A 21,717-nucleotide genomic window follows, 5' to 3' on the forward strand; every position below is an offset into this window, starting at 1 on the left:
TGTTATATTTTATGAAGGTGACTAAAGTTGACTTTGGCGCTCAAAGGGTTAAATACTAGTTATGCAGGCTACAAGCAATCGAATTACGCACACAATGAAATGGTCACGATCATCCTCGTGCTCAAACGCGGGAAATATTTCACGTAACCGTTCAGTAACAGGATATCAGGGCACCCGTTTGCATCATGGGAAATCATGAGTTCGCCAGCCTTATGTGATCGTTTGAGCCCCGTGGAGCAATATCTGAAAGAACAGGATATCCATATGTATCAAAGCAACGTTAAACGATGCAATCAAGACATCTAAATCATCAGCAACTTGCCTGTTTTCACTACGCATTCTCAAACAAATTAGGTACATCGCGACACTACCAATGTCACTAAGCAATTTTTTCTAGAATTTTTTTTTATGGAAAAAGCCATCAGTGCAGAGCTTTTTTTCGTGTTACTCCAGGAACCTGTTTCCATGACAACATGCCAGCAATCGCAAATGCAATGATCTACATCTCAAAACACACACAAAACTGAATGGCCGCTCTGTGACGTCACACCAAGTAAATGACGTAAACGTCTCTTGTAATTGCTTATTAGTTGGAACATGGGCAATATCAATGCAATCCAATCTAGGAAATGCATAGCCTTGAGTAACGCAGGAATCTGGTGTAAGAAAGAAAATGTCTTCAGCGTGTCTGATTTTTTTTTTCGGAAAACCGAAATTAATCCCTTTGTGAGGTGTAACTGTTTTTTGTTGAACCAGGTGTCAAATGGGAGACACGTCCTAGTTTGCAAGTCAAATTACATTGTAATTTTCTGGAACACAGGCAAAACTAATTAATAATGAATAACGAATAATTTGCGGCTCTACTCGTCGGCAAATTTTTCCTCAATCACATGTATATGGCTGTATACGAGCTGGTTTAGTTTCTTGTAATTGTCAGTTTATGTAGCATCATGCTCCAGTACAGCGGACTAATTATGCCTTTACCGCACGCTTCACCGAAAAATATTGATTTTACCATAGAGTTTGAATCATATTTGTCTTTAAGCAGTATGTAGACTGTTCTTTTTATTTTCGACATGCTTCGTATCGGTGCCAGGAATTAATGAGCATTTAATGCATGTGTCACACAACCGTAACTGTGTTGAAGTTACTGGAACCTGAAACATATACGTTTTCCGTGATTTTAATATTTGCGTAGCAAATATTATGGCTTCTTTTGCGTTTATCGACATGACTTTGGTAAACATCTCTATTGTGCAGTTTTAAAGTTGATTTTTTTTTCAGGTATTTCCTCCCGTCTTCTTGTCTTCAAGTGACTGTTTATTCATCAACCAAATAAAACACTGACCGCAAAAGTGTGTGCTTTTAACATATTGAAATTGACAGTATGCAGTGTGACCCTGAATGCCATAGCTTCACTCAAGTCGAATACGACGTGACTCCGGAAGTGACCAACGGGCTGCAGGGTTGGCGTACGACGCAGCGTGCGGCCCTTTACAGGTTCAAATAACCAAGAAATGGTGACAGGGCCATCGGATTACAATAACAGTGGAAATTATACCTGTATATGTCAACCAAAAACATCATTTAAATATCGGAAAATAGAAAAGCGCTCGATTATGTCGACCCAGTTTCATTCCGAATTAATCAATTACCCAGCGCCATATAAAATTCTGACCAGCATTTTATGAATGACAAACTGCCTTTATTATTGTGCAGCTTTTCATTTCACTTTCAAGGACAAAATGAAGTGATTAACCCATTGATGGATAGCTTTTAATATTTGTAATTGAAATGTACTTTGTGTCAAAGGGAAATTGGGGCAATCTTCAACAGGTCGCACCGATATATGCTGTGACCATGATGAAGCCATTTGTGTCGGTATGATATGGATGTGATGTGATGTGTTGTGATTCGAATAATGCTGTGCAAGTGTATGGTACGATGCGATTTCAACAATACGAATCTTAGATATGATATGACAGGATATGATATGACATGACATGATATGATATATGATATGATATCGTGTGATATGATATGATGTGGTGTGATATAATATGATATGATATGATATGATATGGTGTTATGTCATGTGGTGTGGTGTGGTGTGGCATGGTGAGACGAGATGTGATGTTACATCATATGATATAATATGATATGATGGATAATATACGATATATGATATTATATGATATGATATGGTGTGATGTGATGTGATGTAGTGTGGCGTGGTGTGATGTGATTTGATGTTACATCATATGATATAATATGATATGATTTAATATGATATGATATGATTTGATTTGATGTGGTGTGGTGTGGTGTGTTATCATATGATATGATGCTGTTATTGAATATTGGTATAAATTGGTGTTACGTAAGTAAATAATTTGATGCTGTATACATGTAAATTTTACACAGTCAGTTTTGACACACCGCAGTCGCGGTGAATAAAACCGTTCTTCGCAGCATAGTTAAAAGAAGTGGAGTCGCGTGAACAAATGACGCTTTTTATGACACCGTAATGCAAATAATAAGTGAATTTTCTGCCACGAAACTGAAACATCAAAGTCCAGTCTACCTTCGAAGCATTGCCTCTATAGCCATGGTTACCGGCTTCGAGCAGCGTGTGGTCAAAACCACGTGACCAATGGTGAATTACACCTGCAAGTGCAAGTGGTCAAGGCCATGAGGCATGTTTGACCTTTAACAATCGCGGTAAAAATAAGGTGTATGTAATAAGGTTATGGATGGAAATAAGGTGAAGTGTTTTTGTTTCGTTTTTGACCAATCAAAGGAGACACATAGGAAAGCACAGTGAAGGTCAAATCCGTGGTGTTGAGGTTCATGAACAACAGGAAGATATTTAATTTGAGCTACCTTTATCAAGACAATCTGACCCTTATCTTATTTCTGCTACAAAGAAAATCAGCCCTTAAAATCGGAAAACGGAACGATAATCAAACGGGTCACATATATGCTGCTCCGCTTTGCTTGAACCACCAACATTGATATCAGCTTCTTACTAACGTAATAACGTTGGCGATTAAGTGCACGTACGCTCTCCATTAAACCGAAGCGAGATGAATGAAATGGAAACGCACTTTCTGCTATGCTGAAGTATTCGTTGACCGACTTAGCACCATGTGGAGTTTTCAATAGCAACGACGCACTATACGGCCTTCAAGTTATTGTTCGTTTTTTGTATTTTCTGACCATCATCATCGTCATCATTGAGAATAAATATAATTCAAAAAATCCTTTCTTTGTATATTTATTGATTTCTTCCTGCTAACAAAAAGGAAGGCCTTGAAGTTAGCTTTGAGCACGACGGGTGCACTTACGCCATTGACATTGACCCGGTCGCAAACTATGATGGCATATTGACTAGGGGAAGGAGAAAATATGAAAACATGATCGTAGTAATTAGTGGTTGTCATCGCTATGGTCATCGTCAGTGGCCAAGGTTCGCCCGACATCATGCTGTATGTTTGTTTGTTTATGAGAGAGAGAGAGAGAGAGAGAGAGAGAGAGAGAGAGAGAGATGGCAGTTTTTTATGTAATAATCGAGAGATCGTGGTGTCATGTTAATCTCGCACTCTATCTAGCCATTTTGTTCACGTCACTTACGATAGGGTATGAACAATACGAGAAGGATAATTTTTCTTAATTCAGCCCAGGTCTCAGAGTACATTTCAAGATCAGCACCTTCCCTACATTCATTGTCCCTCACGCGCGACCTCCAGTCGACCTCATGCACTTTCCAAAAAGCGGAAAGGTAGCCGAAGCCAGATAAGATTAATTTCCGGTGAAAATCGATTTGTACGGGTTGATTCCAGGGATGCAACTGACAACCATGGGCGAAGAAGTTCGCCGACCTTTTTTGTGAAACGATTCGCTGGCCAATTGAAGGCGTTAGATTGTAATGGAATACGCTCCTGAAATAAACTACCGCTTACTATTATTTCAAATCAACAAATATATTTTTGTAGGATCACGCGTCAAGAGAGTGTTAGGAGAGTAATATTTCATAAATTGAGGATGGTCATTTCATGCCCGCTAAAATCTATTCTTTGGGACCCGGTATTGTATAACCATAGAATCTCTCTCTCTCTCTCTCTCTCTCTCTCTCTCTCTCTCTCTCTCTCTCTCTCTCTCTGCCTGCTAATAAAAATTTTCCCAATTTTTATTTTCAGAGTTTGTGATCACAAGCTAGCCGCCGTCTATTTTTTCCTGTAGCTCCCACCATTGTCACCAATACATGGCCCTGCCCTTGTGTACATTTGGAACTCTGATTTGACCGCGTCGATCCTTTTGACACTGTCGGGCATACTTTTTTATTCAGTGCATGGGCATTATTTGTCGGCTCGCTCTGTACGCGTAAGTAAATATTTCATTATTCCGAATGACAAAGTTTGACCTAAATATGGAGCAACGTGCTGAAAAGGAATTTTGATTTTATTGACTGTCAGATGTTGGTATAAAAGGACAGCAGGACGCGACGTGTGTGTTTATGGGAAGTGCGACGCGCCACTTTCTGCACTGGGAGGAGAATTCTCCCGCCGTGAATCCCTTCGACTGCGGTAAAATTAATTTAGTTCGAAACTTGCTCATTTTATAACTGAAAGTCCATTGAGAACATATATGACGTAAGTGTACAATACAGTGAACAGTATCAGCCGATAGCATCAACTCAGCAAAATTGGTGAATGTACAAAACGAAAGAAAACATTAAAATCCATTTACATGTAAATGTTTAAGTACAATAATTTAGGTTTACATAATATAAACTCATCTGCTTATATTTCAATATTTACTTGCTATATATGTTCCTGCATATCACGCATGACGTTGAAAGATGGATCCAAAGATTGTACAATAAATTGAGAATTATAAATGGAGAATATGGTCCAAATTTTAATTTTTTTATTAATTTTGAACCGATTACTTTCCTTTTTGGAGGTTAAACCTCCATTGTCTGCACACACCGAGGTTTCAGTAGGCGCGGTTCAATCAAAAAACATTACTGATTGTCGAAATTTCGCTATTCTAAAAATAATTTGGTCCGATATTGGAATAAAAAATATATGTACAGCTAACTTGCAACACTACTCAGCTTCACATATCTGTTGCTACTGCGCAGAAAGGTGCGCACATTAAAGAGAAAAAAGTTACCGCTGATAGCTGAGGTGCCCCTGACTGGTATTTGCCTCGGTGCAGCAATGGTAATGAAGCGAGAATCTCGCGAGATTTCAACATGCGTGCGATATATATTTACTTTGACAGACAGCTATCACTTCTGTTGTCTGTATGATCGTTCTGGAAAACAAGTTCATTTACACTCCCTCCCCCCCCCCCTCGAAGTTTGAATACCAGGTATCGATCTCGCAAATCTAACGCAAGGCGTAATGCAAACACTTCATCCAACTGATCATTGTACCACGGTCCCTCCACATGGTGGAGGGACTGTGATTGTACACAATCCCGGTTGAGTTGAAAAGTTGAGCACCAAAAAAGAACAAAAGTAAGAGATAATGAAGGCTTGATATTTCTCTCCCTGGAAATAAAATTTATGACAATTCAAATATTGAGATAAACTTGACCTATGGTCCACGCATGAACTACACATAGTAGGTTCATGGTCTAGGTACCTTAGAGGAGACAGGCCAAAGGACGCAATGGACTTACGTCGCTCTTATGCAGAGATGGTTGATTATCTTCGAGTTGGATATGTTTACCCGCATATGTCGAAGTCTGTTATCGTCAATGGCTGGTGCAATAATTGATATACGTGACCCACACTCGCTTGTGGTTCGATACACGACGGCCGCTTTGTGGTATGCATTCGAAAAGTTTCTAATGCAATACGACACAGCGGCCGTCGTGTATCGAACCACAAGCGACTGTGATGTGACCTACATTTCTTTGGCTCTATGCAGGTGTGGATTTTGTGCCGAATATTTCAGAGAGCCATGTTAGCTGCCCGTGAGAGCCACTTACAGATTTTGTTTGTTTTTCGCTCACTTAAACTAGACACAACGGCGTTTCAATAAGCATCGCGCTGTGTCTGTTCCCCGTAGGCCTAGTCGGTACGTGAGCTGAACAGCGGTCAGTGGTATAAGGTTGTGGTGCCAGGCTTCAGCGCGAAATACGAACGCGAGGTCCAGCTTACTTTTTTAACGGGCGGAAAACTCGCCTCGCCGATGCATCAACATCGATGCGCAACTTGGTTTGATGTTTTAAATCGTTAGCTACGATGTGTATTTTAGTTTCAAACGGGTATCAATTCGCTATCGCTTTCCGCGGGTCGCTAATTCCTCTTTATGCTGCGCACATTCATCGTATTATACTTCTACTGGGTTCAGTACGCGTTGCCTGGCGACTGCTGGGGTAGCCCCGAGCGCTTGTCTCCACGCCCTGCCCGGGATATCTTGATGCCTGGCGCCGCCACTCGATCAAGCACGGAAGAACCACTTCCGGAAGTTGTTTACAACTTTTCGATCTTTCCCAGCTGGGGCATTACGTCACCCCTTTGGCCATCGAAAATTTATATCGGTACGGCTCATTTTCACATTGGCACACGCATAAAGCGTAGGGTACGCAGTACATGTGTGCAGTAAAGCTGCAGGACGATCGGTATCTACCTGGTTTTGTAGGTACTTTTGAGTCGAAAATTAACGACAGATAGGGTTGCGTCACCCATATGTAGGCCTTTGTATCGAACAGTCTGTGCACCGTACGTGAGTGAACGAATCCACTTTGACAGTCACAGCATTTCAGCAATAATGAGAACGGAGACACACGCAACATTTATAACGAACAGTGTGAACACTCTTCGAAAAAGGGGTTTCGCGTAATAAGTTTGTCGCAGGCCTGCACGTAACGCAATGCCCCACTTTTTCGTGTTTGCACCCAAGTGTTTTCTTCAACTTGCAGTAAATTACCACGAAAGGGTCAAAAAAGATTGACAGGCCCGATAACCCTTCGAAAGATCGGTTGCGTGCCTAATACCCCCTAAAGATGTCATATTGAAGTCGGATAAAGAGATCTTCGACGTGCGTCGGTTGCGGCAAACGGAACACTATAAATGACAAATGCGACGCCATGATACGTCGCGACGTGTACTTTCTTTTGTGTGGGCTATATTTATTTGTGCAGGAGAATGCGATCGAACGGGGAATAAAAAAAATAGGAAGGGGGAAAAACACGGTTGAAAAAAAAATGATTCGATGCAGCTTGCTGGCCAAGGCCACTTTTCAAAGGCACGTTTCCCGTACCGCACTGGGTGCCAAAATCTCTGAGACATGCGCATTTTCATAAACATGGTGTTATTGACACGCCAGAAAGAAGCGGTCATGTGTTTTCGCTTTTCAAGGGCTGTCACAAACACTGTTCCTGCCCGATTCTGTTTGCTTTCATTTCCACTTGCCATCAATTATGAATTAAAACCATTCTCACTCTTTTATTCAAATGCCGTCATTTTTTCCCACATAAAATGTGCTGGTATTTATTTTTCACTAAAACGGTATATGTGCTCATATCCTAAATATCTACACTTGAAGACGCCTACAGATGGGCTCTTATTTTTTTATTACTGGGGTCCGAAACGACCATCGGACTACTTCATACGTTGCAACGGGCAGCCAAAATATGCAGGAAAAATAAGCCTGCTGTGTTGAGTGTCACGTGAGAAAATTTGAATAAAGCTAAAAGCAATTACATCATGGAGGCGGAGCTCTTGTCAACTGTCGAGCGTTCATTGGCTGTTCGTCGACTCTACGTGAGTGACGTTTTCCGGTGTTCGCCTTTGGAAAAAACAGCTGATCGAGGCGATTGCTTCACTTGCTAGTCAGCTGAGCGTCAAAAAGCAAGTTGGCGTCGGAACTGCTGTATTAGCGAGCGATCACAAAAAAACCGTCCCATTTTTATATCCAGAATGGCTACGATAAAGGTTGAACCACAGACGTCGTTTGAGACGACAACTACAACCGCTCCAACGGTGAACCCAAGTATATTTCTGACCAGCTTGCCAAATTTCTCGATGACTGGTGTCACCGCTGCTTCGCTGATTAACTCGGCCGCCGCTGTCACGAACGGGACCGCTGCCGGTCTGATACAATCAGCTGGCTTCAAATGGATGGAAAAGAAACAGGCTGCAAGCGAGGGCAATAACGGCAAGCAGAAGAAGGAGCAGCGAATTCGGCGGCCCATGAACGCTTTCATGGTCTGGGCCAAAGACGAACGTAAGAGACTGGCTGACCAAAATCCGGATCTTCACAACGCTGATCTGAGTAAAATGCTCGGTAAGTATGAGAAATTCCAACTTATTTTCAGCGAAGAGACAAAACGTTTTGTCCACGTAACTCAGGCAATTTTGAATTCTGCGGGATCTCTGGCTTTAGTACGTTTATTTTTTTAGCCCGGCGTACCTTACAAAAATCACTGCGCCGTGAGAGCTTCTCAGACCGGCGCCGTTCGGGTCGCACAGCTGATCTGCTTGGCGCTATCAGAGGTCTGGCGGTGGGTATCGCCACTGTCAACTGAAATCTTGATTCAGTCAACGTGTCTCACAGCCGGCTACAGCGTATATATACTCTGACAAAAAATTCGCCACTAGACCTGTGACCAAAAAAATATCCCCACCCTGACACTTGGATTTCGTCACCCCGTTTAGCGATCGTATACGTGATTTTCATTTTCCCACCCGAACTCTACTCCGCTGAAATGGCATCTGTCATGACGCCGACCCTTTTCTCTGTAAACAGCTGATCCAGGGCTATTTTTATTCGCCTTGAAACCTTCACAGAGCTCAACACAGTGCGGCGCGCTGCGCTTCACTTCCCTAGCAACTCCTGGTCTTTTCGATCGCGTACTGTTAAGGTCACCCGCACCCGCAGCGGTGACAGAGAAAAGCGACAGAGCACGCGCGCAGTCACCATATTTGACCACCGTATTTTTCCCAAATTGTTCGGCCGAGACCTTTTGGCTGTTTTCAACATTAATATTCGATAGGAAAGAAATTTCAGGGGCCTTTGGTACCATGTGCAGGATAGGTTATTGCGAAATAAATGTCTAACTAGTCACTTCGACGGCCCACACGAAAGTTGACGTAATGCTGAAAATCAGCTGGTCGAACAAAAGACTCCGACTTGCGGCTTCGGACTAGTGTATCTTTGTGGCTTAGTGAGTCGTTCGGAGTGGCATAAACAAGTATTGTATAGACCGCTGGTGATTTGATTAGCAAAAGCGGGGTTTTCTCATGCAAATTGGGCCTTGATTGATTATTTCACCATGGATGGACCGTTGTGAGATTGACAAAGAGGTTGTTTTTCGGCTTCGGGGTGACCTCTCCAGCGTTGACCGTGACCTCTCGCCTCGCTTTCGCCCACGGCAATGCAAATTTCGCTAATTTTAGAGCTTAGCTTTCTACATGTTGATTGCGAACGAACTCCTTTATGGGCCACTTATTATCAATGGGGCTCCACCCTGGCAAAATTCCCCTTCATTTTATATTCACACAAAGACGTTTCTGCGCAGGCGCTAAGTTGTTTTTCTCATCGCGACCCAATTACTCAGTTCCAGTTTTCGGCACTTCTTATCTCCACAGGCAAAGCTTGGCGCAGTCTCTCTCTGGTGCAGAAGAGACCATTTGTGGAAGAGGCTGAGCGGCTGAGAGTCCAGCACATGCAAGATCACCCCGACTACAAATACAGACCTAGACGCCGTAATAAGCAAGCGAAACGAGTATGCAAACGTGTGGAAGGCGCAAGATTTCTACCGGCACTCGCTGGTTACCCAACGAGCAACGATTCTGGCAGTACATCGACACCCGTCACTCCCAACAGCGTAGCATCAACCCCTACGACGCCGAATGTGAGCTCCCTTCAAACTCCGGACGTATCGCCGCGCACTTCGCCGACTCCGGACCAGGACAGCGTCGCCACAAACTCTGACAATGGACTTCAAACAACAGACAAGTTCACAACAATTAATGAAAAAACACGGCTTACTCTTAACACAGAGTCCTTGGCGACTATGAACTTGCCAACTCCTGTAATGTCGCCCTTGGACATGATGACGGAATCGGACAATATTTTCACCTTTCCGTCAACTGTAGAGGACAACGGTTTCACCTCGCTCACGGAATCGTCGCACAAACCGCAAGTCCAAGAAGCTACCCAAGGATCGCAGCAACTTTTCGGTAACGCGAACTTTCTTAAAAATTCGACCCCGACGACGTTTGCTAGCACTCACCCGGCTAGCAGCCAAAACGTCGGGACCCAACATCTCAGTACATTGCGTGCCTTGGTGACAAGCCCCCACCCTCTTACAACCTCTCTCTTCAACAACAGCAATAATAACAGCAACATGCTGCAGCATCAGGTGACGTCACAGAGCCTGCCTTTCCCATCACCACCACCGGACAGCGCTCCGCCAACACCGGTTGGTGCCCTCGATCAACTCAGCCAGCAAATCAAAATCGAGGCGGATCAAGGATACTGCTCATCGAGTGCGCTTTCAACGGCCCCGTCGACACCTGTCAATACACCAATTCAGCCGAACTTCCCGATGAAGAGCGAGCCACTGACAGCAAACCAGTCGCTTTCCTTCAACGAACAACACATGGATTCGTATCTGGCGGACAATCAGATTCTGGCGCAAAACAACATTGATTACGGCAATGTGTCACAATCAACGATCGAAAGTGTGATCTCGGCCCTCGAGCAGTTCACAGAAGCCGAGTTGCTCGGCGATGTGGACAGGGACGAGTTTGATATGTACCTGAACACTACCCAGCCGCAGAATCTTGAAAACAGCCTCATATCTGTTCTTGCGGATGCAACTGCCTCTATGTATTACATGAACAATTGAAAAACTTGACTTTATGGTGAAGAGTACTGACTGGTTACTTACGATTTGAAGAAATCGGTGCGCGTCCATTTCAATTCGTTTATTCCGAACAACTTCACACGACCGTCGCCTATTCTCACCCGACGTGCCCGTCCGGCAATTAGTCGAGCCAGGAGCAAGATCGAAACGAGGCGAACTTTGAAAACAGAGGATGCGAATTTTGAAAGTCGCAGTTTCTTTTGCAAAGCATGGAGTGCCAAATCGCGATTTTTTTTTGCGGGCACGATGAATTGCTGCCGAAAAGAATTGATCTTTTCATGAAACTTCACGCGAGAGAGAACGAGAACATATGTCGAGCGTTATATCAATGAGAGGAATATCTAGATATCCCTCCTCCATTAAAAACTTATCATCTTTTGACAGTGTACACTATTTTTACCAGAAATTTACCACCATTTCAATACAGAAACCTCTATAATATTTTATGTAGAAAGTGATACATATTTTCCAAATTGATGAAAATTGTTAAATTTTGTAGCTTTTATCAAGTTTTAATTCTACCGTTCAAATTGTTTTTATTTCACGTTTTTTTTTTCAGAACACTGAGTGAATTTACATTCCATAGATTTTCGCACATGACAGTTTTTTTTCCTGTGTATTTTTCAAGTTATATCCCTTCAATAATTTCACCCACAGTACTTTGTGAACAACTTAGTTCTGTCTCTCGTTTTTAAAAGCACAGTTCAGATGTGTACAATATTAGACTAAGAGTCGATTTTCTTTTCAGAATGTCTTGAAACCGCAGCTTGCAGTGTCAAGTCTTTTCTCTTGAAACCGCAACTTGCAATTTCAAGTGTTTTGATTCGTATGATGTGGAGTACTTTTAAAACCCTTTAGAATCTATCGCAAGAATCATATTTATCGACGAGTTCTACCCCTTCCTTGTTTGAGCAGACGTAAGTTTAAATTTCTACATTTTCTTCGCAGTTTTAGGACAATATTTTCTTTGTCGTCACTTACTCAAATCCATTTTCACCGAGTGCCATGAAAAAATCTTAACTTGGAGATCAGATGAGGAACTTGTCTCATCCGAAAACTTTTCCATACTGTTGTAAGAATTCAACTTAAACTGCCTTGTGAGCGTCATATGACGTCAGTGCCTCAAACAAGCAGGGTTAAAGGTCAACCTAATATAGAATATTTTTCGCGGAAAGAAAGTTTATGGTCTTTCCGTGATGTATATTTTTGTGGGGAACGAAAACGAGGAAGAGAACCACTTCAGAATGGAAAAAAGCGTTACTTGGCTACGAAGCCGTTTTTTCCCTGTGGAGACAGTCCAATTGTATCCCATGTTACCATGGTGACAGGAGTGAGGCTTCTCAAACTTGATTTAAAAGTCTAAGAAATTTTGTCACACATTCCATCAATAAAAATATGTTTAGTATGTTTAGTATAGATTCATACCATCCTTCATTCGGTAATTACAGCGTCTCAATTTTTTTGAGATTTTTACCATTGTTTTATATATTTTTACCTTCGTACAAGTGGAACTTGAAATAGTTTGAAAGATAGCGAAAAAATACATGTACAAGGAAAGATAAGTTGGGAAATGTAATTTATACAAGCTACAAAGGTGCTGGTCACGACGAACGCTATATGCAAGATGAACATATATTAAAATTAATTCTCGCTGAAAAAATGAATACATTGTGAAGCGTGTCTGTTACTTGGCCAAATATTTGCATGATTGTGAGAAGCTCTTATGGGTGCTATCACGAATTTCGCTGTGTGCAACGCATCTTTCTGTAAAGTGTGAAGGTATGTAGTAGTGAGAGTAAGAGATGAAAGAACGTGTGTTTTGAATGTGTTGATTTTGATGGAAGTCGAACAAAACCTGGTTCGACATCCCGCAATAGATCCGTTGCCGGTATAGTTCGGTTGCCCCCCACCACCCCCTCCTTTCCCAAAATCAGGGCATAGTGAAAAGTAAGAAACCACTGTACTGGTCCAAACGACTTTCTTATGATCTCAACACTAAACACTTTCAAGACAAAAGACGAATCGACAAACTGTCGTAATTGCAATAAGTTGAACGCTGGTTGAACTCCAGCTGATGAATTATTCAGCATTTTTCTTTTGACCCCAAAACCATCGAAATCGATTTTTAAGAGCTACAGCCTCTCTTAGTTTATCCAACCACATAATTATTAATTCGACGGTCGAAACCTAACGCCTGAGTGCTAAACAACGTACGCGTTCGTTGCTATACAAATGATCTCCCTCGAAATCTACAATTAAACAGACAACTGTTATGTGTAACCTGCATACATTTGAACAAGTGCTTACTTTGAGCGCCATCCACAAGTACACGCGAAGAGCAGGGTTGTCGCAGGGGAAATGTAGTTACGTGAGTTTGTTGTTAAAACGTTGCCTTGTAGAGCTTGGAGATATTAAGGTAATATGCGCCTCGAAAGCGAAAGACTTAAAACTTTTTACTCAAACTTTACTCGAGGAATATTTCAACCACTGTCTTTCAAAATCAAGAATAAAAAATCGGGGGTCACCGTGCAAATTTTGGTACTAACCCTACTGGAGAAAAAAATTACCCAAATTTTACCGATATTTGAAATACAACTTAAAATGGCCGCCATCCCAGTGTAAGCTCTACGAGGAAAAATTTCGATTTTCGAAAAACTAAGACGGTGAAAAGTTTTCTTACACCAAGAGCTTTAAAATGAGCCTCCATAAGTGGTAGATCAGAAAAAAAATGTAAGAGTTTGAGAGTCCGAATATTTGTCGGCGCGGCGCATTCTACCTTAACTTTCAGATTCCATTACGTGCAACCGCTACAAGATTTTGCTCAGATTTCCCCATGTTCATATTTGAGTCGTGGTGGGTAGGACCATAGGGGTGCCAACATCTGTACCGCCATGTTTGGACCTGGTATGGAACGTTTGGGTGCTCGGACTTAATTACATATGTAAGTGGATAGGCAAATATTAGCAAGTTTTGGGATAACCAGACCCGCCCCTCTCCCTTGTCCGTGAAAATTATGAACTTGCGCAGAATCGGACGCCATGCCCTCATTTTGAGTGGACGGGGAGTCGATTCGCAAACACATACGCGTGCATGCATATTCCACGCATGTATTCAATACATTCAGTTATTAATTAATTAACAGAAAGCGAGTTAGGAACGAGTCGGTCAATATTTTCCCCGAAAAAAAAAACCAACACAGCCATTTAGTGTTACCAAGGTGACGTTGCTGGGACATGGACACGGTTTTTGAAAGACACAGTCGCCTATGTAGCCGCGTCGTCTTTATGGAACACCCTGTCGCGCGGACAGATGGCTCTACTTTCGATGAAAGAAAACTAAACCAAAATTCAAAGTGCCGTATGTGAAAAAATTCCGCACTCCCACCACGAAAAATATCAAAAGTATTAAACATTAAAGTAATAATATCTTACACGAAGAAAGAAAGTGTGATTAAAATCAATTAAAAGGTAACTGATATTGTAAAATCATAGGATCTCTCTTCGGTGTACTACGCTGCCTCCGCTAATTCTCTGCGGGAGCGTAGCGTATAACCGCTGTCCTAGACAAGTAAAATCCCGCATCGGCATCTTAGACACTTTGTGTTCTCTTGAAGGAAGCTAGCTCCCTAAAATAGTATGTCACTCATTAAAAATTTAAAAAAGCGAACGTGCAGATATGCCATGTACATAAATAATCTCTTGGGGTTTTTACTTTTGTAATAGCACTGCACGAAGCAAGCGATTATCTTGCACTCAAGGTTATGCAATCAATCGATAACGTATTGATCAAATTTAACCTAAAAACCATTGCGGGTTGGATATAAAGGGAAGTGATGTAACGCGTACTGAGGATTGGTCAAATCTCCTGTGACGTTCCTTCCTTGCTCAGGTCTATACAGGTCAGTTTGTACCGCAATGAGATACGAGATCCGCACGGACTGAGTGGATATACGTATGACTGCCAAAGATCGTTTGGTCGGGCTGTTGCAATCACGGTCCAGTGTGTGGCAGCGTGATAACAAAGCATTTTCAGCTTGTGTCGTGTACTTCAATCAAATTATTTCCATGCAGTTTCGTTCTGTCATGTGACTTCATATTTCGATTGGCTCCGAAAAGTACGACTCTAGGCTAGCTTCCAGAAGCCCGGGTCAAAATTAAAGTCCGCCGACGTCAGCAACCCTGAACCATCCATCAGATTGAAATTACACTCATCGTACGAGTCATTTGCAGAGTTCTACACATTCTTACATCACTGAGCCTGCTATGGTTTCGGTCATTTTGGCCCGGGGTTACTTACCCCCGTTACGCGAACCCCATTTTCGGTGGAGAACTATACGTATATATATATATATATATATATATATATATATATATATATATATATATATATATATATATATATATATACACGTATAGTTCTCAAGTAACCCCGGGCCAAAATGACCAAAACCATATATATATATATATATATATATATATATATATATATATATATATATATATATATATATATATAAACAAAAATTACTTCAAGTACAAAGTAATGACATTTGTTACTTAAGTTTCATGCATCCTGCAATCCTCATACAGAAGTGAAATGATTCCTACCTCGATACTCTTATATATATATATATATATATATTATATATATATATATATATATATATATATATATATATATATATATATATATATATATATATATATATATATGATTGGGACGTACTATTCTATTAGTAAATAGCATTGCACATCACAATCATATATATATATATATAAGAGTATCGAGGTAGGAATCCTTTCACTTTATCATTACTTTGTACTTTAAGCAATTTGTGTTAGCGTTTATAACACTCTGCTTTGCATCGAGCACTGTAATGTCCTTATTTCCCACAAGGACATATGTATACTTATATATATATATTATTATATATATATATATATATATATTATATATATATATATATATATATATGAAACTTGAAGTAAGAGAAATAATTACTTTGTACTTCAAGTAATTTGTTTATATATATATATATATATATATATATATATATATATATATATGGGTTTGGTTGGGCCTTTGTGTGTATGTTTGTATATTACAAAAGAATATAATAAGGCTCATCCACTACGTTGCATAGAGTAGGACTCTTTGTCCACTTGAAGCAGCGCAGTGAATATACCCATGTGTTTTAACCGTAAATTTACTTTTTGCTTGGTGACAACTTAAGTGATTTAAACACGGGTCAAAGCTTTTTCAAAGCCCGTTTTATGCGGTACGTGTTGAAACACGCATGTTTTGACGAAACCAAATGCAGAGAAAATAGCATCTAGGCGCTTGTTACTCGGATAGTGCCGGGTATCCGAGGATTGCCCCGTACGCCAAAGGTAATCAAGTCACTTAATCACATACGTTCGTTGGCAGCGCTATTTTTAGCAGCCGTAACTAAGTAACTGAGGGTTGCCACCTTTGCATGGAAGCCCCTGGCCAATCAGAAGGCTCGTAACACGATGTGCTGTCTGCGGTTGCTGATCACGATTTATCAATGCTCACCCCCAGCAGTGCGTGTTGACCTCGATGACACAAGCATCCCCTGCCCTGCGAACTTTTTTTCGCGTCCTCAGATTTTGTGCAAGTTGTTGCAAGCTTCTAAACCACGCGAAAAGTGTTTGATCCGCGACTGAAGGGGCCACTGAGATATAAAGCGAACGCCGTGATGACCCCTTTGTCGTTTTTATTTCCAACCAACTTATTTCTAACCTTCGCCTGCTTATATAAATCAAATAAGTTGCTCCCAATGTGGTACGAACGTAATTTGATTTCACAAAATTAAACAGATTTACTCGAAGATGTATTATGGTGAGCATTTTTATGATCGATTAAGTGTATAAGCACTTCAAATTAAGGAGTAACTGCGCTAATAAGGAGTTATAGCAAACGACAAAGCCGTTGAAAACATCATTCCATCCATGACAAGCTTAACTTCATACTATCGTTTGGGAAGTTTCTCGGAGTTTTCAGTCTCTAAGCATTTCGGCGTCTGTTTAATATTACAGGACATGCGCAAGAGGTTTGTTGAGTTTGACATCTGCTGTCTTCTGGCCGCCGGCCGGCGAGTTGTTTTTCCCATTTCTCGGGCGATAAGATGTTTGCATTGCGGTTGCCAGTGTAAACAATAAGTAACACTTTACCTGATAACAGTGTTTGTCGATCAAATATCTTGACAGCTATCCAGTGCTAGCGGTTGGATGTCCGTCATTAGCGAGATAATCAAAATCGACGGGAGACTGAATCAGAGCGCCGTCAAAAGTAAAATACAAATAACCGCAAGTGATCGGGAACGAAAGCACTTTACCGGACGTGCCGCCGACCTGAATTTGTCCTCATGCGGCGTGGAGTTTTTAAAGGGCTGTCAGTGAGTAGGGGTGTTCACTGCAATTCTATAAACCGCAACAAACATGCTACCTTTCAAACAGTTATCTTGACGGGGGGGGGGGGGTTGATGCCATAAATAATGGCGTGCATATGTGACACAGTGTATGAACTGCTGAATATTATCGATTCCATAGAATATTTTCAATATTCAATTTCAATTAAAAACTTTGGCGACGCCCGCATCCCCGCGACCATTATCGATACACAACACGTCTGCATCTGCGTGCATGCTTTTCATCCATCAGCAACTACATTATATCGGTATATATTGATACCGATTAGCTGCACCTGTTTCTTGTATACTTTCCATGCCTATAAACACCGAAATGAAGTTAGGCTACTCAGGCCGGTACTCTCTGAAGCTGGTATATTCGTGGAGGGTCCGCTGTTTTTGTCGCGGCTTCCGCGAGAAGACACGGTCCGTTGACTGCAATTTACTGCCTTCTCGACTACCTGATCCCGTCCGTTGTGTCTTACCTGCACGCAGTACGGTTGCCGTTTCAAATCAAAGTCCGGTGAAACCTTTGCCCCTTCAGAAGTTTTCGGAGCTGTAGGGTGACAGAGTGGTTAACTTCACGGCGAATATACGTTGGTGATACTTGCGGTCGTGGTTCTGCGGATCGGGGGATGCTCGGGTGTTCCGGCCATCGCAGGTGCGTGTTGAGGTTCAATGTCAAGCGTGTCGTTCAACTTTAAAATCTTGGCAGGTATTAATCAATCAGTTTGTGCAATACAGGGTTATTGACTTAACGCTGATAGAGGCGGGGCACTGACAAGGGTGTAACGAGCTGGACACCAGTGTGATAATATGAAATAATGGGTTTTTTTTCTTCAAACATGGGTGGATCGGTAGAATCGACGATATGCGTGACTTAGGTGTATCGGTAGAGGCTAAAGTGTCCCGGAACCAAACTTATAGCTTGTTATCGCTATAGTAGTGATGACGGGTCGACGGTCAAAATATCACGGATTCAGTTCATGTTGATCGCGTGAAAACTGGATTGCGAACTCTCTTCTCATGGCATGTGTTCAATGTACATGCGGAGAATGCAGAAGTGTATTTTTTAATCCATTGTGTTAACTTTCTATGGCAAGGTCGGGTTTTTTTTTGCGAAATTGAAGGCTTGTCGGTAGCCGCGTTACCAAAAACATGCCTCGTTTGGACTGTGTCAAGTAACTTGCTGCCTTCACGTCTCAATGCATATTTAACCTTCGTAATGTCACTCTTGCAATTCAAATTGAGTTTATTTCTTATCAAGTTATGAATAATATTCTATTTACAACAAAATTTACTCGATGATCGCTGTGTTATATATGATTGATAAGTTCGCGGAAATTCTGCTTCAACAAGGTAAGTACAAGAACTAATCAAGTTATCATTCATCGATCGATAAATCAATAAATCTAAACGCCGTGTCACCGGGGGAGCTGTAAACAAGTAACCAACCCTCTAACAGAGTAAATCATTTGCAATTTTTATGGGATAGTGTTCTTTTTACAATCTTTCATTGCATAAATTAAACATTACACAAACACACACATACGAACATTAACACAGTCATATAATAATTTTGCACACACCCATATATATATATATATATATACACACACACACACACACATATATATATATATATATATATATATATATATATATATATATATATATATATATATATATTGTGTGTGTATTTACATACGTATTATGTATGTAAAATATGTATGTATCTGTGTTAAGTACAGTATCATATCTGTATGTGTCTGCTTGTTGTCTATGTCCATGTGTGTTAAATATAACACACACACACACACATAGAGAGAGAGAGAGAGAGAGAGAGAGAGAGAGAGAGAGAGAGAGAGAGAGAGAGAGAGAGAGAAGAACAGTAGGGCATGCTGTGAGAAGAACGGACGTACAACATGAATAGTGATAAATTATCAGTTGTTTACCAGGATTGACTGATTCGGGAATTCAAAGTCAACATAGTATTCTGATTATTCTGGGTCCCCTGCAGCGTCGATCAAACACCATCACCGTGTTCATACTTCAAGCCAGCACTGAATTCCTGATGATATCAATCACTTACTGTGATCGATTTGTTTTAAAGTCTTGGAAGCTGAAGGATGTCATGCAAGAGCCTTCCGAAGCTGTCTTCTAAAAAACTTTATAATCTTGTTATTAAGTGTAAACTGTCTACAGTGTTTTAGAACTAAACGCTCAGTATTGGGCCAGAACACTACTGTGAAATTATGCACCTGTACTCTACCTCCAGGTGCGTATGGTCTTCATCAGACACGCGTCTCTTCACCACCACCCCCTCCTCCAGTACAGCAGCCATGATGAAAAGTCCTTTCCTCACATTGATGAAAGTAAAATGAACCGCCTTTCTTTCAGACTCAGCTACCGGGAATTCGTTTCGTCGTCCGTGTCTTTGGCGAGCGTTTATCTTTTGAAGCACGGAACCCGGAGCTAGATAATTGAAGGCAAATATCTTTACCATGTTTGCGGCTCTTCGGTCAGCGAGGGCACGCACGATTGGCCTGACATCATCTTCGGCCCCTGTGTCTCGCACTAACCTTTAGCAGGATGTTTGGCCTTCTCCAGTACACGGGGGATCCATCAGTTTGACCGAAATTAATTTTATCACCCTCAGTCATTTCAATTTCACTTCTGCAGTGACAACAAAGAGTTTTTGCCCTGCATGCTGTCCAGACTTTTCAATTTTCAAAATGGGCGAATTGTGACTCCAATTGCATTCAAAACAACCCCCCCCCCCGAATCTCCAACGTCTTAATTCGATCCTTGACGCTTCAGACGAGGAGCTTTTTGTGTTGCTTTCGAATACAAAAGTGTAAAATAGCTGTCGTGTTTGATAATACTAATAAATTTTATTTCCGGAAAGCTGGTAGATTGTCTTGTTATTCTACCTCGGGTAAACACACGGTATAAGCCTTGTAAACACAGCATGCTCTGGGTACAACGCCTAATATTGTCGCCAATAAAATTCCGTTGTCAACGATAATACTTTAGATTACTCGCAATACATGTTTTTTCCTTAAGTTGAAAGCTAGGGCATTTCGACATGTCGGGAGAAGAACCAGAAAACGTAGTTTGACAAACGGAAAACAAAAATGTTTATAATCATACACATCAAAAGTTACGGCTGATGGAGGTTTCAAATAAACCTGACTGTTAACGTTATTTTTGGATGGGGATTAATTATTAGCGTTGGCCATACTATATTTATATTAAATAATTTCACACACATAATGTCTTGAAGATATCAAAATTTGACGTGCATGTCGTTGGTGCAATCAGAATGTCACTGAGCGACGACGGGGCGGTTTCGATTTCGTAACATTGCTCAGCGCTCTGTCAAGCCAAGTCACTGGCTTGGCTTTTAGGATACGAGGCCCAGTTTAACTCTTGGTGTATTTTCTGTGGTTCTTTCTGTCGTCAAAATTATGTTTCTTGTTCTGACGCCTGTCGCCCCAAACCGTGTCAAAATCCACCTTGTAAACACAATCCGTATGTCAGTAATGTCAAGTGCTATTGTTGGCAACGGCAGTAATAAGTCCGGACTAGAATTCGTTCGTCAACAGTATAAATTGGCATATTGTACCGAATAAATCGTGTTGGTAAGGCTGATACATTGTATTTTCAACATGGTGCTTCGGGGAGAAGTACAAGTCAGGAAATGTACTGATGTCCAAAGTCAAAACGCTTCAAGAAGCATAAGGCCAAAAAAAAAGAAAAGAAATGTTTCTGGTCAGCGAGCGCGTCACTTGAACAACAGCGCGTCACCCTTTTTTTCAGTTTGTGGCCGGCGGCCGCGGCTGACATCAAACCAAAATGGCTGAAAAGAAAGAGAAAATTCTTTGGGGGGCATGATCAGTGACTGCATGAACAGTATATATGTGACTATATTGATAAAACTATAAAACTGACCCTCTCCTCCCTCCCTTGAGGGAACAAAATAAAAATGAAAAAAAAAAAATTCGCGTCGCCGCACCATTTTTTAAAGAAAGACTTGAACATTTTTTTTTTTTTTTTTTTTTTTTTTTTTTTTTTTTTTTTTTTAGCCTAATCAAATTCTAATATTTGTTAATATTTGTTAACAGTCAGCACCTGGTTCAAATAAATCGAGCGACTGATTGCCTGATATTCAGTTCCATACGAATATGTTATTTGGGTAAACCTACGGGATAACGGTTGGAATTCTATTTAGGTCTAGAAAAGAGCAGGGGAAAACCGACCTTGGCATTCGCATTAGTTGTTTGTAAGGTTTGCGAGAGCTCAGAAGTGTCGGGGAGGTTGTTGAACTTTGATATGCTTATCACATCTCCCAGGCTCCGTAAATCAAATACGTGTAGTGCGTTGGATCCATT

At 41.2% G+C, this 21,717-nt stretch overlaps 1 protein-coding gene across 1 annotated transcript; it reads left to right on the forward strand.

The window, feature by feature from the left end:
* Positions 1-7,710: 7,710 nt before the first annotated feature.
* On the forward strand, positions 7,711-12,557 carry LOC139133524 (transcription factor Sox-17-alpha-B-like). Its single transcript, XM_070700178.1, has 2 exons — positions 7,711-8,306; positions 9,611-12,557. The coding sequence occupies exons 1-2, from the start codon at positions 7,940-7,942 to the stop codon at positions 10,873-10,875; spliced, it is 1,632 nt and encodes a 543-aa protein (XP_070556279.1). The 5' UTR covers positions 7,711-7,939; the 3' UTR covers positions 10,876-12,557.
* Positions 12,558-21,717: the final 9,160 nt, after the last annotated feature.

The sequence above is a fragment of the Ptychodera flava genome, chromosome 5, assembly GCF_041260155.1.
Source record: "Ptychodera flava strain L36383 chromosome 5, AS_Pfla_20210202, whole genome shotgun sequence".
Lineage (NCBI taxonomy): Eukaryota > Metazoa > Hemichordata > Enteropneusta > Ptychoderidae > Ptychodera > Ptychodera flava.